General features: G+C 42.7%; 1 protein-coding gene across 1 annotated transcript in view; it reads right to left on the reverse strand.

Moving 5' to 3' along the window:
• AFF3 (AF4/FMR2 family, member 3) overlaps window positions 1–15,258 on the reverse strand; it is a 368,430-nt gene that overhangs the window by 35,800 nt on the left and 317,372 nt on the right. The window contains exons 12-13 of the mRNA XM_012727338.1: window positions 6,143–6,329; window positions 1,733–2,839 (exon numbers count right to left, since the gene is read on the reverse strand). Coding sequence (XP_012582792.1) covers window positions 1,733–2,839; window positions 6,143–6,329 — 1,294 coding nt within the window. The remainder of the gene's footprint in view (window positions 1–1,732; window positions 2,840–6,142; window positions 6,330–15,258) is intronic.

Here is a 15,258-nt window from a genome sequence, read left to right on the forward strand (position 1 = left end):
TGAGCTGTAGGGTTCCAACTGGGTGAGACTCTGTGCCTCTGGCCGTCAGGTCTATGGTGTCCCACCTACATCATCCAGTACTGGGGTCTTCACATGCCAGGTGCTGAGTAAATCATGCTGCAAAAATGTTCTTACACTTCTTTTGTGTCTGTATTTAATGATGATTCATTAGATATTATGAGAGCTGGTGTCAGGCTTAGCGAAAAAAGAAAGGTGTGTAAGTATAAAACCCATGAATAATAAAATTATACCTAATATTGGGATTTTTTTGTATGTCTTTCTGCTCATCTCTCCTGATGCATGTATGTATGTCCACAAAACTATGAATTTTCCAGTCTGCCTATATGTTTATCAATTTCTATCTGTGTTTTAAAATATATTTATGTCTCTCTCATTCCATCATTTATCTATCAACTCTCAGATGACTGTTTCATTCACTCACCAAAAATGAATTGAGCACCAACAAAATAATGAGGACAGGGTGTGTACAAGAAAACAGGAAGAAAGGAGGAGGAAAGGGGTAAGTTAACATTGTCTAACATCTCTGAAATACACTGTCTAACACACCTGCATAGATGCCACCGTTTTACAGATGAGGAAACCAAAGTTCCAAGAAGGTGATGTCACCCAGCAGATGAGGGCTGACTACATAATTTCTGGGTTTCAATGCAGGATGAAAACACCAGGTCCCTTGCTTAAAAAGCAGGAAAAGTATGATTGTTATCAAGTACTAAAATAGAAAGCATTTCCCTGGTTTTTGAAGTTTTTCTCCTGACCTGTCATGACGGTCTTTGCTACTCTATCTTGTGTTCTGGGGGACACAGGGACACTCTCAAGGGCCAGGGGTCCTGTCTGGCGACTAGGTACAAGCACACAGCACACCACAGGGGTGTGGGAGGTTGCATGTTCCATCAGATATGGGACTCGTGTGTTGAGGGATGAGGAAGTCCAGAATGCATTTCCCCTTTCCGTGGGCCATCCCAGACTCCGAGGTGGACGTGCTTAGCACAGCATTCTGCAGGAGGACTTACACACGTGCTAGTTGCAGTTAACGATGTTGTCTGAAGTTTGGAATCATTCATTCATGGTGGGTTGCCAACCCGTTTTTGTGGTCCAGGTTACTTCTGAAGATGCAGTAACAGGAAGGACTAAAAATCCTCAAGACACGGTTTAACTTATGGGTAAATTATTCTCCTGTTCAAGCATCTTCAGATTGATGAGTGCTTCTACCATCACCCAGCCCATCCCTCTCCGTGAAGAATGAGAACACCACTGTGTAGCTTCCTAACAGACCCAGCACAGCTCGACTCTGCACATTTGATAAAGATTTCTTCAACTTGCTGTGGGACAAGGCCTAATTATCTCTAAATATAAAATGATGGAACTCCCCTCACTGGGTGGTACTAAGAGCTTATAATTGAGTTAATACATATCAAATACTTACAACAGTATCTGGCATGCATAAAATATGAATAAATAAATATGAATGTTTGAATAATAAATAATTTGAATTATTCATCACAATTACATTTATAATTAATAATTTATTATATATTTTTGTATTATTCAATATATCTACTAAATATATTGAAACTTTTGAATAATAAATACAGTAAGACTATCTGTTAAGATCACATCACTCTCCTGCTGCCGGTCCGACCCACAGCCTCCCACACACCAGCCACAGTGGAGGAAAGCCCCCTCCTGGGCAATGCCCCAGCCCCCGGCCTACCTTGCGTTTCCTCTTCGACTTTGGCAAGGCCTTTTCAGCGGGTGTGTCTGCGGGATGACCACTGGGGGGCGCATTCTCAGGGTCCTTGGCAGAGGGGGCACTCAAGACCCCCGGCTCCTGGGGCAGGTGCTCTGGGATCCTAGACAGGAGGGCCAGGTCAATTTTGACCCAGAGTGACCTGACCTCATCACTGTCCTTCAAGGGGGAGAGAAGTTCATTGCGGCCAAAGGGGACCAGCGTGTAGAACTGCTCTTCCAGCTCCTTGGCGATGTCACTGGTGGTCCTGGCGTTGATGGAGCCGACGGAGGCCCGGGGGCCGCAGCCGCTGCTGATGCTGTTGGGAGCCTCCTTCAGCCTCTGGTCATTCCCGGAGGCGGCGGCATTTGCTGGCACTGCCTGCGCTTTGGAAAGAGGGTACTCCTCCTGTTCAGACTCCAGGTCCGAGTCTGAGGAGGAGGACGACGACGACGACTCTGTCTCAATGAACTCTTTAGATTTGGGGACGATCCTGCTCAGCCCCCGCGTGCGGCGCTTCTCACAGGTCACCGAGGAGCGCAGTTCCTTTCGGTGGCTGGTTCTGCTGTTGCCGCAGGGCCTGGTTTTGGTGGGCTCTGGAGGGATCACCACGCTCGTCCCCAGAGCCTCAGTGCCTGTGGGCTCCTCAGGCCGGTGGCAGTTGGCACCGTCCCCTGCGGAGGTCCTCTCCGTGCGCCTGGTGGGCTTCTTGCCTGCAGACCTCCGGGCGGGCGCGGGCGTGCTCTCCGAGGGCGCACCAGGCCCAGCCGGCGGAGGGGCGGCCGCGGTCACTGCCACTGCCACGGCGGCGGGTGGGGACTTCTGCTTCACCCCTTTATTCCCTGGGGCCTTGTTTGCTGTCCTTGGTCTCTGCTCCTCCTTGCAGGCGTTCTTGATGTCCTTCTCTCTCAGGCTGGTTTGGCAAACATCGGGAAGTTTGCCGCAGTCCTGCACTTCGTCTTTCACTGGGGTGTAGTACTGATTGCTCTCTGGCCCGTGGCTTTCATTTTGGATCAAAATTGGCGGCTTGTGGGGATTAACTTTGTTTAGCCACTTATCCAGCTGCCACTTGTTAGAGGACACTGGTTCGACCTAAAAGCAGAACACCAGCAACAAAGAAAACATCTTTTATTACAGGCTCAAGTACAGGACTGCATAGACTTTGATTTACTCTTCTGGGTGTCTGAGCAGAAGCCGCATGGCTGGAAGCAAAGGCAAATCGAAGCAAAGAGAGGAAGCAGCTCCCGGGCCACCATGTACGTTAGTCTCACTACACCTATATTCCTCGTAGCAGCCATTGCCACTTACCCCATAGCTGCCTATTGTTGAATCAAAGAGTAACAAGTATCACGCTTCTACTGATTTTCATGCTGAGCTAAAGCAGCATTCTCCAAGATGTGCTTTTAGTTCACATATTTCAGAAAGAAAGGTCTCCATGGTCAGATAAGTGTGGGAAATGGCACAATGGCAAACATAGTTTATCTGAGTGACATTAAGGGTTGGATGATGCCCCTGACCTGGCACTCCTCAAAATCACGTGGCTAATTTCTTTCTTTCTCTCACATAGGGAACAGTGGTCTAGACAGCTCTGGGTGCTGGCGTATGCATGCCAGCTGAGTGGAAAGGCACTGTCCTCCTGCAAAGTGCTATGAGAAAGTTAGGTGGGAAGAAGACAAAACTCAAGTGAAAAAAATTAGGGTTAGAAGAACCAAGCAAACGTCAAGTCATTAAGAAGGGATCTGCTAGCTTGCATGAACTTGAACTATGGTGGTGTGTGTAAAACGCACTGGTTTTCAATAACCAGAGCCATAAAGGACAGTTCAGCTGAGGCCAGTGGATTTCCAGGGTTGGCATATTGGGGGTCTTGGCACATTGTGAGAGGCTTTTCATATGTCCACATTGGCATGTTGTCTGTAGGGGAAGCGAGTCAGTAACCTCTTGCTTCAAAGCAAAGCAGAACAAACTGGTCTGAGTGGTGGAGTGTGAGTTATGTAGCCAGAGAGAGTCCCATTGTCCTATGGGTTCAGGAAGACAAGTGATTTTGGTCTCTGCAAGGTGATCTGCCCAGCTCAGAGTGAAACAGTGTTACCATTAGTGGAAGGTTAGTAGGATAATGCTACTTCCCGGTCATTTTCATTCTGCAAACTCATTTTATTTCTATAGGGGGTGTGTTTGTATTAATCTTGAGGGGGAAAATGGTGAAAGAAACTTTACTTTTATTCCAATGAACACATTCCTTTCCAGCAAAAAGGGCAAACACACAGTGAGGCTGACACTTCACTTGTCACGTCTGTTTTCCCTATGCATAGAGAAGCAAGGAATTGAAAACTTTATGTGGCCTCAGGCATCTGAAACTTTTAGGTCTACTTTAGCAAACTCATGCTCCTTCTCCTTACCTAGAGGCCTCTGATAGCTGCTGGAAGAAATGACAAGAGCTTCCTTTCATCACTGAGGGGTTCATGTCTTTGTAATTATCTCAGTGACATTTAGAAAGAATTTGCTTAGAGCACTTTATAACTATACTTAGGCTGGATTTCTAGCCTAGCTCATTCAGGAGCGACAGCATTCACATTTCAACATGAAAAGAAAACTCAACTTATATGAACTTAACCTTTACAGTGACAAAGAAAGGCTTGGACAGGGGTGTTGTTACAGTTACTAATGCCTTATTATCAACCCCCACCATTCCCCTTGGCCCTGCAGATGTCCAAGGAACCTCGTTATTTCTTATAACTAAATACTCTGAAATTTCTCAACAAATTAAGGCATTAAAGCTGGCTTAGAGAAGACTTCTCGATTATATTTCAGATCTATATTTTTTTGTTGCAAATTATTCCTGTTAGATTGTCTGCTCTATGAAGACAGTGGACATTTCTGTCAGGTAATTACTAAGGCCAGAGGCATGTACCATGTCTGTGGCAGATGCTTAATATGTTATTTGTTGTACACTGAATGTGTGAATGAATGAATGAAATAATTTAGTTTCTGGAAATAGGGTTACATTACCCTACGGTTTTTACAGATTAATGTTGATAAGGGCTTTCTCCTATAGGGTGACACACACACATACATATGAACACATATATGTAGACAGATATGGGTATAGACATGGAAAGGAGAGAAAAATTCAGGAGATCTGGCTTATTTCAGGATGAATAAAGAGCTCTTAGAATAGAGCAGAGAGACACTGAAGAAATGAGAGTTATGGGGAAATAAAACTTCGTTGGGTTTCTCATTGTTTCTGAGTAAAGAAAGCCTCAACCTCCTTAAGGGAGTCTGGAAGGGGAAAAACCTGTGGGAACTGAAGAGCCACTGTATGAACTCGAGACAAAGAACTGCTCTCAGGTGTAATGATGTTCTAGGGGCAGGTACAAAAGTTGAGAAAGCCCTTAGCAACGTTAATCTATAAAAACAGTAAGTTAATGCAACCCCTGGGGGCTGTGCGACCTTCATGGTGCTCCCCCGCCTCCACGGTTTACATAAGTGGATTTGGTTTCATTTCAGAACCTATTCAGAAATTTTGGGCCCCAAAATGGTATAAAGTGTTATAGGTTAAAACAAACAAACAAACAAAAACCTACATCCTATGATTCTTGGTAATGTCAAATGATTATACACTCAAGAAGAAAACTATTTTTTTATAGATCCATAGATTCATAGATCCATGGATCTGAGAAATTTGCTCTTAACCCTCTCTCAAGAATTTCTATGCTCTGAATGACTATTTAATTTTCCCTTTAAAATAGAAATTGCAATGGTGTTTATGGGAGTTACAAAGTTTTCATATGAAACACTGAAATCTTCCTTATAGGTATGCATAGCTATAAAAGCTTTCATTATTATTTGTATTTCTTTCTTTTTGTATTTTCACATAGAAAGCACAGTTAAGAAGGTTTTTATTTATATTTTTATGGTCCTTGTTCTTCTAATCCATGACAAACTGTAAAAAGATAGATTCTAACCATGTCTAATTAATGACACCCCTTCCTCAGTGATAAATGGTGGCTGCATTTGCAGGGGAGCTGCCCATGTGGTGACTGCCTTGCCTGCCCACAGGTATTTCCACTCAGTGATATTCCAGCACATTGGCAATTTCTGGAAGTGAAGGCAGAGACTTCTGGACCATGAAAGATGACATTTCTGTATTTCAAAGAACCTCTGTAGTTAGGACAAGTGCGGAGGGAACACCGTGGGGACAATGGTGAAGCCAAGCGAACCCAAACAGGCTGCCAGGGGGTGACCAGCTACTGGTCAGGCCTCCAGGCCAGCCCTCGTGTTAATGCGCTGAGATTGGGGGAGGGAGGCCGTGTGACAAGCAGACTCCAGGGATTGACAGTATTCCCCCAGAAAGCAGGGGTGAGGGTGGGGGGCTGCTCTGGGTGAGCACAGTCTTACCTCAGGGCTGGAGTAGTGGGGTGGCTTGCGGCCCTCACTCTCACTAGAACTGCTCTCGGTCTCGGAGTCGGATCCGGAGCTGCTCTCAGAGTCACTGGAGGAGCTGCTGCCGCTGCTGCTGCTGCCGCTGCTGCTGCCCTTGCTGGAAGGCACAGAGGATCGGCAATTGGCCTGCTGGACCGCCGCGCTGCCAGTCAGGGAGACCCCCAGGAAGGAAAGGGAAGGAAAGCCAAGTGAGCAAACACAAACACGCCACCCAGGGAGCTGTCATTCTCCCAAAGGGAAGAGGAGGCCTCTGCCAGCCATCACCTGGAACTCAAAGACCAGTCAACACAGTAGCAGGCTGCCTGACAGCTCACAAGTTGTAGCATAAAAAAAAATTGGGAACGAAGGCCGGTGCCCCTTGAAAGGTAGGCTCTAGTTATTCGTGCCATCATTTTAGAAGGAACAGGGGCATAATTTCAGAGTGGCTCTCTACGTTGTTGCTGTTTCTGGGAATGGTTTTTCAAATGCATCCCTGAATCCAATCAGCTACAAAAATGCAGGAAATAAAAAAAAAAAAAACAACTTGAAATATTTTTGCAGAGAATGAAAAAATGCCTGCTTTATTTTGGGAAGGGGGCTGTGAGGAAGGGCACAAAGTTCTGCTCTGTGCTCACAGCCTACTGGAAGGTTCCAGAGACTGTCAAAGTCCTGCTCTCCTCCTCTTCTGGCCCATAGAGTGCGATAGTCTTTACCAGCGCTGGCTTGCTGATAAACAGTAACTTTCCATTGAGCCCCTTCTTAACAACTGAAGATTCATCACTTAAATGTTTATGTATCCCAGACTTTAATATTCAATCCCATTTTAGTGGCTTTTAGTAACAGCATTTCAAATTTACACTTGATGTTCATATTACATGATGAAATTTGCCAGAAAGCCGTACACATGCAGACAAAAGAAAAAGCTGATGCTTTCTAATGGTAATTAATTAACCACAAAAATTCAAATAGCATATAACCACCCATGTGTGTTTGAGCTGAAAAGAAAGTTTCAGTACTCACATAATATTCAACATCTTCAAAGTCCTTTATTAATTGCATTAAAACACATATGAATCTGTTCTTATGAGGTCAAATTTTAAACCCGGAAAATTCAGTTATCACTTTTTTTCATGTTGAGTCAGCAAATATCTGCTTGCCCCTTCCAACTGTGACCACTGCTTCAACAAGACTGAACAATGGAGAAGGCCAGGGGGAAATTGTCAGGGTTTATGGCTTCAAGTGCAAAGCAGCCTGGACAAGGTAATGGACCCTTTTCACCTGCCCCTTAAATCTTTGCAAAATGCTTTGCTCAAGGACAGATTCTCATAAATACTCAGTTTGGGGATAGAAGGGGGGTTAGTACTCATAGGAGCCTTGCTTCTCTTAGAAGGATGACAAGACAAGAAACTATCTTGCAGGATACATCTGAAAGCAAAAACAAAAACAAAAACAAAACAAAAACAAAAAAAACAAAAAGCAAAAAAAACCTGTTTTGAACTGCAGGGTTAGGGGAAAGTGGAGTTTGAATATAACCTCCCCTAGTGATTTAGTGGTTTTTATTTCTTCCATCAATGACACGGCCCATACCTATTATCTGAAAAAAAATCCTCTAACATCAGAAACATCTGCACATTTATGCCTGCTTGAGCTGCAGCAATTTCTTTTCCAGACTACCATTTGTGTCTGGTGTTGAGAGAGGAATCCCGGATCATTAGACAGAGGCAGGGAAGGGCAGGTTACGAGTCAAAGGGATGTACCACTTGTTTCCTTTCTATGAACTAAATTCCACCTTTCCTGTTTCAGTTGAGAACTCTAAGGAGTCATCGTCATCATAATTATTATTACCATTGAAAAGACTCTGACCAAACATGACCTCCTGGGATCAATGTTTAATAGTTTGTCAGTAGCCCCCTAGACAATGGGAGCAAAATCCCAAACAAACAAAATTCCCCAGAGCAAAAGAACACATAATAGAGGAAAGAGGTGTGTCTCAGCCACATTCTAGAAGGCTGATTGCTGAAGACTGGGAAATCGAGATGAAAAAAGAACATTTTGATGGGTTTCGTATGATGGTCAAAGGTTTTGATCACCAAGCAATGCAATCTATCTGCTTGAACTCAAACACAAAGAAGGTGATGCTGGTGCTTGGTGTACCTGGGCATCACGGGGCAGCAGGAACAGCAATGCACAGAGCTCCCTGGGGTCTGAACTACAAAGTGACTGGCTGTCTCCTGAAAAAGCAGCACTTTAATTTCTGTGAAAGTGTCCATTAAACAGTTACATGCTGCCTTCCTTTTATGATAGCGGTTGTAGAATAATGAGACACACTAAGCCGTGAATCTCAGATCTGAATTAGATGGGCAGAGAAGGCTTCTACTTTTATGTTTCCCTTCTTTAAATTAGGAAATTCACTTAAAATGACAGGTTTATGGGCATAACCATTATTTGTTTTGAAAACAGTTGTGAGAACCAAGAGTTTTAGAGTTTTCTTCATGCTTTGCTGGAAGGGGCTGATGATGCCTCTAGGGTCAGGATTGAATATATTTGTGTTCCAATGGTCCAGATAGAGAATATATCTCCAGAGACCATCTGTGTAGAGGATGGAGGCAGGCTTGCTTTACGAGTTCTGGGGGCCCTAGTTGAGGCATTGGAATGACGCCCCTCCTTCAATGAAGGTTGCTCCATAAACATGTCTTTGCGTGGGTTCTTGGGAACAGGTGGGCATTCAGGCCTCAACATAGTGGCAGTTCTTGCTATATATGTGCAGTTGCTTTGTCTGTTGGGGCAGCTGCAGTGAGGGTGGCAGAAAAAGCTGAGAAAGGTCTTCGTACTCGTGCAAACCAGTACTAAGAAAAGGCTTAGTGAAGCCAGGCAGGGTTTTTAGAGTTACAGAATCAAGATGGAAAAAGATATCAGAAAGAGCTGGAAAGATGACTTTAAGTTCTTTACAGATTTTAAATTGTAAGCTGAAAATTTTAGTGTGCTAACTGTTATCATGCTTCCCTACTAAGGATACTTAAAGAAATTAACTTAAAAATTAACTTTCCTGAAATGATAAAAATGACTGCATGACAGGACACCAGAGTCAAGGACAGCTCTTAGGCCCTCGCCCTTTCAGGAACTTGGTGCTGCTGAGTTTTCTGACATGAAAATGTTACTTTGTGTTACCAAACTTGGCACAGTGGTTGGTGTGTTCCCATTTGATCAATGAAAAAAGATCAATAGAAAAAATTCTCTCATTGAGTTAGTGAGTTAAAAATAAAGGAGTTCGTCTTCAAAATGTTTGTCATCTCTTTTCCAGTAAAACAAACTTAAGTGGAGTTCAGTGCCTCTTACATCCTTTCAATTTTAATACTTCTTCCATTCAGAGAATTATTTCCTTAATTGTTGTCTAAATCTCATCTGCTTTTAATTAAGCACAGTGCCCTCTTGGATGGTTTACTTTGTGCATTTTGATTTCATGAAATGTTTTGCTGATTTTGTAAGTAGTCAAGATCAAATACACCTTGGAGAGAATCCAGGTTTATTCTAAACAGTCAGCTTGTTGTGGCCTTCCTTTGGCTGTAGTGACATAGTCCTTCACGAACCTGGCTCTGCTGAGTATGAATCCAGACAGCAAAAGAAAAGGTCTGGAACCTAACTGACAAATCCTGAACCTCACAGTCAAGGGTGCTTCTGCCTGCCAAGGATATTGTTGGGTTTGGAGAAATAAATCCAAAAGTTGTCCACAAGCTTTCAACTAACAAGTGACTAGGAGGGGGCCTCCTTCCCCAGTCAGCACTGCACAGGCTTGCATCCAGTGGGGTGGTGGGGGGCACTCTGTTGGCCTTCACCCAATGACCACAATGTAGACATGCTCCAGTCTCTTTTCACTCAGTACTCTGCAGGAACTCACCCAAAACTAGATTTCCAAACTCTGTATTCCTATGCTGATAGCACCTTTACTGATATTACATAATCTAAAACTATAACCACATTAAGAGAATTGAAAATGGTAAAAGCTAGACCCAGGAGGTTCCCTGTGGTTGGAATTATATTCCAAAAAGTAAAACTCACAGGACTGAATTTTATAATACCTTCAGGGATGATTCTATTAAACATGGCTTTTGAAGTTTCCCGTGAAACTTCAAAACTTCTGGTCTTTATCAGATCTCCAGCTTTACTTCCATGAGTCCACCCCTAAACCTCAGTCATAATAGCAATAAATTTCTCATTATTTTGAAAATTTGTGTCAGTTTATAGCTGGGTACCTTCACACATATCATTTTCTGTGCCAGAAATTTCTTTCTTTCCTTGTCTGGTTACCTCCTCCCCACTCTCCATGACTGAGTTGTTACCCTATTTTGTTCAGTTTTCCTAATTTCCCCAGGCATGATTGATGTTTCCTCCCCTGAGCTACTCTACACATTAGCATACTCCCCATTTCTCTACTATAGACTTTACCATATTAAGGACAGGAATTATCTAATTTATCCTTATATCATCAGAGGTAGCAGAGGACTTGGCATAGATTCTCAATAAATATTGATTGAACGAATGAAAAAGAAATAATATGACACAGTAAGTCAGTGTATTTTATTATATTATGAAATAGCCCATGAGAGGTTTACATAGACAGGAATGGCTGTTGTTGTTTTTTTAAATGTTGCCTTGGGGCTGCCTAGGAGTACATAAAACATAACTTTGGAAAGCTATCATCTACATTATAGGTTGAAAATTGACAATCTACAGGGGCCAGGCAAGTAGTACACAAGTGAAGAAATGTCCAGGTATAATAAAAACAAATGCCTCGCGAGTGATCATAGTGGCAGTAGACCCCCGGCTCTCCTGTGGGGAAGGCATCCAGCTGGATGTCCTTGTGGGCTACCACTATTTCCCCACACGGCATATTTGTGTCAGGTGGATATGAGAACACAGTGTTAAAAACCCTTTGATTGTTTTTTTTTTTTTTTGAGGAAGCCTCAAAACCTGATGTCTATATCAAAACTCCTGATTTTAAAATGCTAATAACTAATTTGAAAAAGTTTATCCATGAAACACATTTGTAAGTCAGATAAGTCCTAGGGAGCAGTAGTTTGAGATCCTTGGTCAATGTCCTATTAATACACATTTTGCATCCCTCAGGTGGGTCCATTTAAAAGTGGGAGGCACAGCACTCCTGTGACAGAGGGGTTACGCCTCAGCACTATCATGCTACCACCGCTGCAGCTTGAGTTCTATCTCCAGCCAGGGAGGTGACCCACATGGTGCAGCAGACTCTCCTGTCTTGCCCACTGCTCCCCTCCACAGTGTACTTCAGTACATCTGCCTGTTCTGCTCCCCACTCTGTCTCTGGTGAATCCTCTTCCCCCTCACAGCCTATACCCCAGTTCCTGTTGCATAAATCTTTTTTTTTTTTTTTAAAACAGGTTAGCACATACACATATACTTACAAGGTAAATAAACAAGTATTTATCCTGTAAAAATAAACAGGGATGTTTAAGAACATCTATTTTCAGGGATATATGCCCCTATGTTATCTGTAGTACAAGGATATGTAAACAAGCAAAATGCCCAAGAATTGGGAATTAGTTAAATAAATAAGATTGACTCTTAGGTGGAAACATTTTTTCAGTATTATGTCATCATTATTAGCACATTAGAGCAGAATATTTACTGTCATGAAAACTCTCATAGTATGCATGTGAAGAAATGAGTCTTTCTCAGATGCCATTTTCTGAGGGCAGAGAAACTGCTCAGGAACACCAGGTAAAGGATGGGGTTTTCCTGGGTTTTCTTGAGAAGCAGAGGATCTCAAAGTCTCCAAACAACTGTTTCATGGGAATATTAAACACAAGAAGTTTGTAAGTTGTCTTGACCAATAATGGGGCCCAATCACAAGAGGACCTTGGAGTTAGCACCTGTTAGTACCCAGAGAGCTGTGAGGACACTTTCTATGTTTCTGTACTTTTTGCCAAATAAGTGAAGGCCCTAACTAAACTGACCCCCTCCCCCAGAGAGTCTTTTCCTGATAATCTGCTAGTTATAAAGCAGCATGGTTATAATTATATAAAGAAAAACACATACAAACACACAGAGGGAAGAGAAAAAGGATGTGCAGGTGACCCTGAAAAACAAGGTTGTGAACTGCTGGGTCCACTCGCATGAGGAATTTTTTTCTATCTGTGGTTCTGCATTCAAACTCAGCCAACCAAAGGTATTGATCGTTTGGCTCCTTTCAAGAGCAACCTGTAGATACAGCCAGCCAACTCTACAGAACTGAACCTCTCTGGGTTTTGACATCTCTGGGAGTTCTGAAAACCCTTGGGGATGTGAAGGGACAACTAGAGTGAAGTTTTTGAGGAGTCACAAGACACTCGAATTTTCAGCTGCTTTGAGGTCAGCGTCCCAGACCGCCATGTTGTCCCAACGTTAAGTATACACTCAGTTAACTGTGGATACTTTAGAATGGTGGAATTATGGGGCTTACTATTTTTTTTTAAATGTTCCTACATTCCCATCCATAGAATATGTTACCCTTATCAAGTTTTTTTGATTGCAGAAGATGATTCTATTCAGGAACCTTTGCATTTAAGCTTGCTATGTTTTATTTAGAAATCTGGGAGCCTCTAGATTACAGGTGAACTTGAAATATGTTTATATTTATATATCTTACATTTTGGCATGGTTTTTGGTAGCATTTACATCCTGGTGGATTTAACTTAAAGAAAAAATTGGATGGTATTTTACCTTTTCACAGTGTTCTAGAAAAGTTTGAGTAGTATGACAATAAGCTGTTTCTTGAAAGTTTTCAGCTTTCAGTAAAATTTGTCCTTGAGCCTTTTACACTGGTCATTATTTGATAGCTACTACAACTGATTCACTGATTCTTTGGTGACTGTCTATTGCTCTAGTGTGAGAACAACTCATTCCTTCTTTTTTTTTTCTTTAAGTATTTTCTGCCTTTTCTTACATCGTTGTTAATTTTTGGACAGTATTTGATTCCTCCCCTCAGTGGAGTTGCCACAGCTCTTCACACCACCATGTGTTCTGTGGTGACCTGTCACACCACCATGTGTTCTGTGTGACCTGTCACCACAGTCCCTTGTGCTCTTCCCCGCTCCGTTTCTTCTTTTGTCAATTTTGTTACCATATTTCCACCCAAATTCTTTTTAATCTATAGTTTCATTTATTTAAAAAATGTATAATATTATCTTAAACATTGTCAATTATATATCTTATCCCAAATTTTGCCTTCTTTTATCTTCTTTATATTTGTTTAATATTTATTTTCAATTTATTGATTTTCATGTAGTAACTCTCTTGATCTATATAATAATTCCAGTATTTTCTGGCTTTGCTTCCTTTTGTGTTTCGGGATTATTTTGTAATACTTTTACAGATTTCGTCAGCTGATAATAAAGGAAGCATTTGCTTTTGAGTATTGCTATGGTTGCAGGCAAACATCCTCATTATACTGTGTTTTTATTTTCCAAATAGACTGCTGTAGTTTTAGCCCTTCTGAGATCAAATAATTACTTAGAAGATTGCTTTTCAATACAAGATGACATTTGAAAAGGATAAACATTACATTAGGGCTAAAAAATAAACACTGGGGATATGGCTCAGCATATGTGAAAGCTTCCAGCAGGATGGTGGTTCCAGCCTGAAGGAGAATCTTAGAGCTCAGTAAGACAATCTGGAGAAGGTGAGACGGAAGGGAGAAGCAGCACAACTCACTGTGAGCTGGGTGTGAGAGAAGCAGGGAATGACCTGGGGAATAATACCATAGAGACTTAGCAGCACTGTTCCCAAGGAACCCAAAAGGCCACAGTTTGGGGGAGCTGTCTGGGCAGCACCAGAACATTCTTATAGGATTCCTGAGTTTACAGCCGTACTATCTGATGAGAGGTATTTGCTAAAGAATATAAATTCTTTTGTTGTGCTGATAGCCTTGCTTTTGAATTTGTCAGATTTTCTTTTTAGGATGGGTGAAGAACATTTTCTTCCAGACAGATCAAGATAAAAAGAGCTATTACCTGGAGTTCTGGGTGATATTTGGGAAAAAACTTTACTTTCACATTTGACAAAAAGCCAACATATGCACATGCTGAGGTGGGAAACAGTACTTATGAAATTTACACAGTATTATAAGCCAATCGTAAATCAATAAAATTTTATTAAGAAAAAAGGATCCACATTATGACCCAACCAAGGAGGACAGCATTTCATGGACAAAGGTAAATTATAATAATGGACTGCTTTTCATTGATGCCCCAATTTTCTTGGATTACTGTATGGTTTTTCTGTTTCTAAAATAATATTTTGTTTATATTAAAATGAAGACCATCAGCACATTTTCTACCCAGCAATCTTCCCTGGACGGATGCCTCTGAATGGGGTAGAGGTCTCTGGTCATGTGTTCTGGAGGAGGACGTAAATATCACTGAGAAGCAGAGACCCCTGCACATCTTAATTAATTTGATCTGACAGCCCTGATGGGTGAGGGCCCTGGAGGAGGGTGGCTGCGCAGACTGCTTCTCTGAAGCCCTGTGTTGGTTTGGCCAGGCCGCCTTTGCACTGCACAGCTAAACATGGCAAGCTTGCAGCTGCATTGCCACCCATTCCTTGCCCCTTGCTTGGGAGCCCGTGCCAAGATGCAGCTGCCTGCTGCTGACATGAACTAGCTTGCCTTGCAGTTAGCTGGGTGGTACCACCAGTGACTGTGAATGACACTGGTGTTGAAAAGCCCTTCTTAGTCCAGAGCATATCTTAAAGTGGAGAATTCAATATCCCTCTCTGGCAACTGGAATGGAAGCTGCACTGTGGCAATAGCTCTTGAAGGCTTGAGTCCTGTCATCAAAAAGCTGGAAGGATCCCCTGGTGGCGAGAGCTGAAATATGGAGGTAAAGTGTCTAGGGGAGCCCTGGGGGAGTCAGTGTGCATGAGATGGAAGGGCTCTGGGAGACTGAGTTAGCTGGCTGATGGCAAGGATGATGCTCCAGGCTGGTAGGTGCACTCCAGCTGCAGGGGAGTTGGCCTCCCAGGGTGAAGGGTCCCAGCAGAGCTTCATGTTGATCTGCCTGCAACCTTAGCATGTTTGTCCCTAACTT

Source organism: Condylura cristata, unplaced genomic scaffold (assembly GCF_000260355.1).
Source record: "Condylura cristata isolate star-nosed mole 26May11 unplaced genomic scaffold, ConCri1.0 scaffold00020, whole genome shotgun sequence".
NCBI lineage: Eukaryota > Metazoa > Chordata > Mammalia > Eulipotyphla > Talpidae > Condylura > Condylura cristata.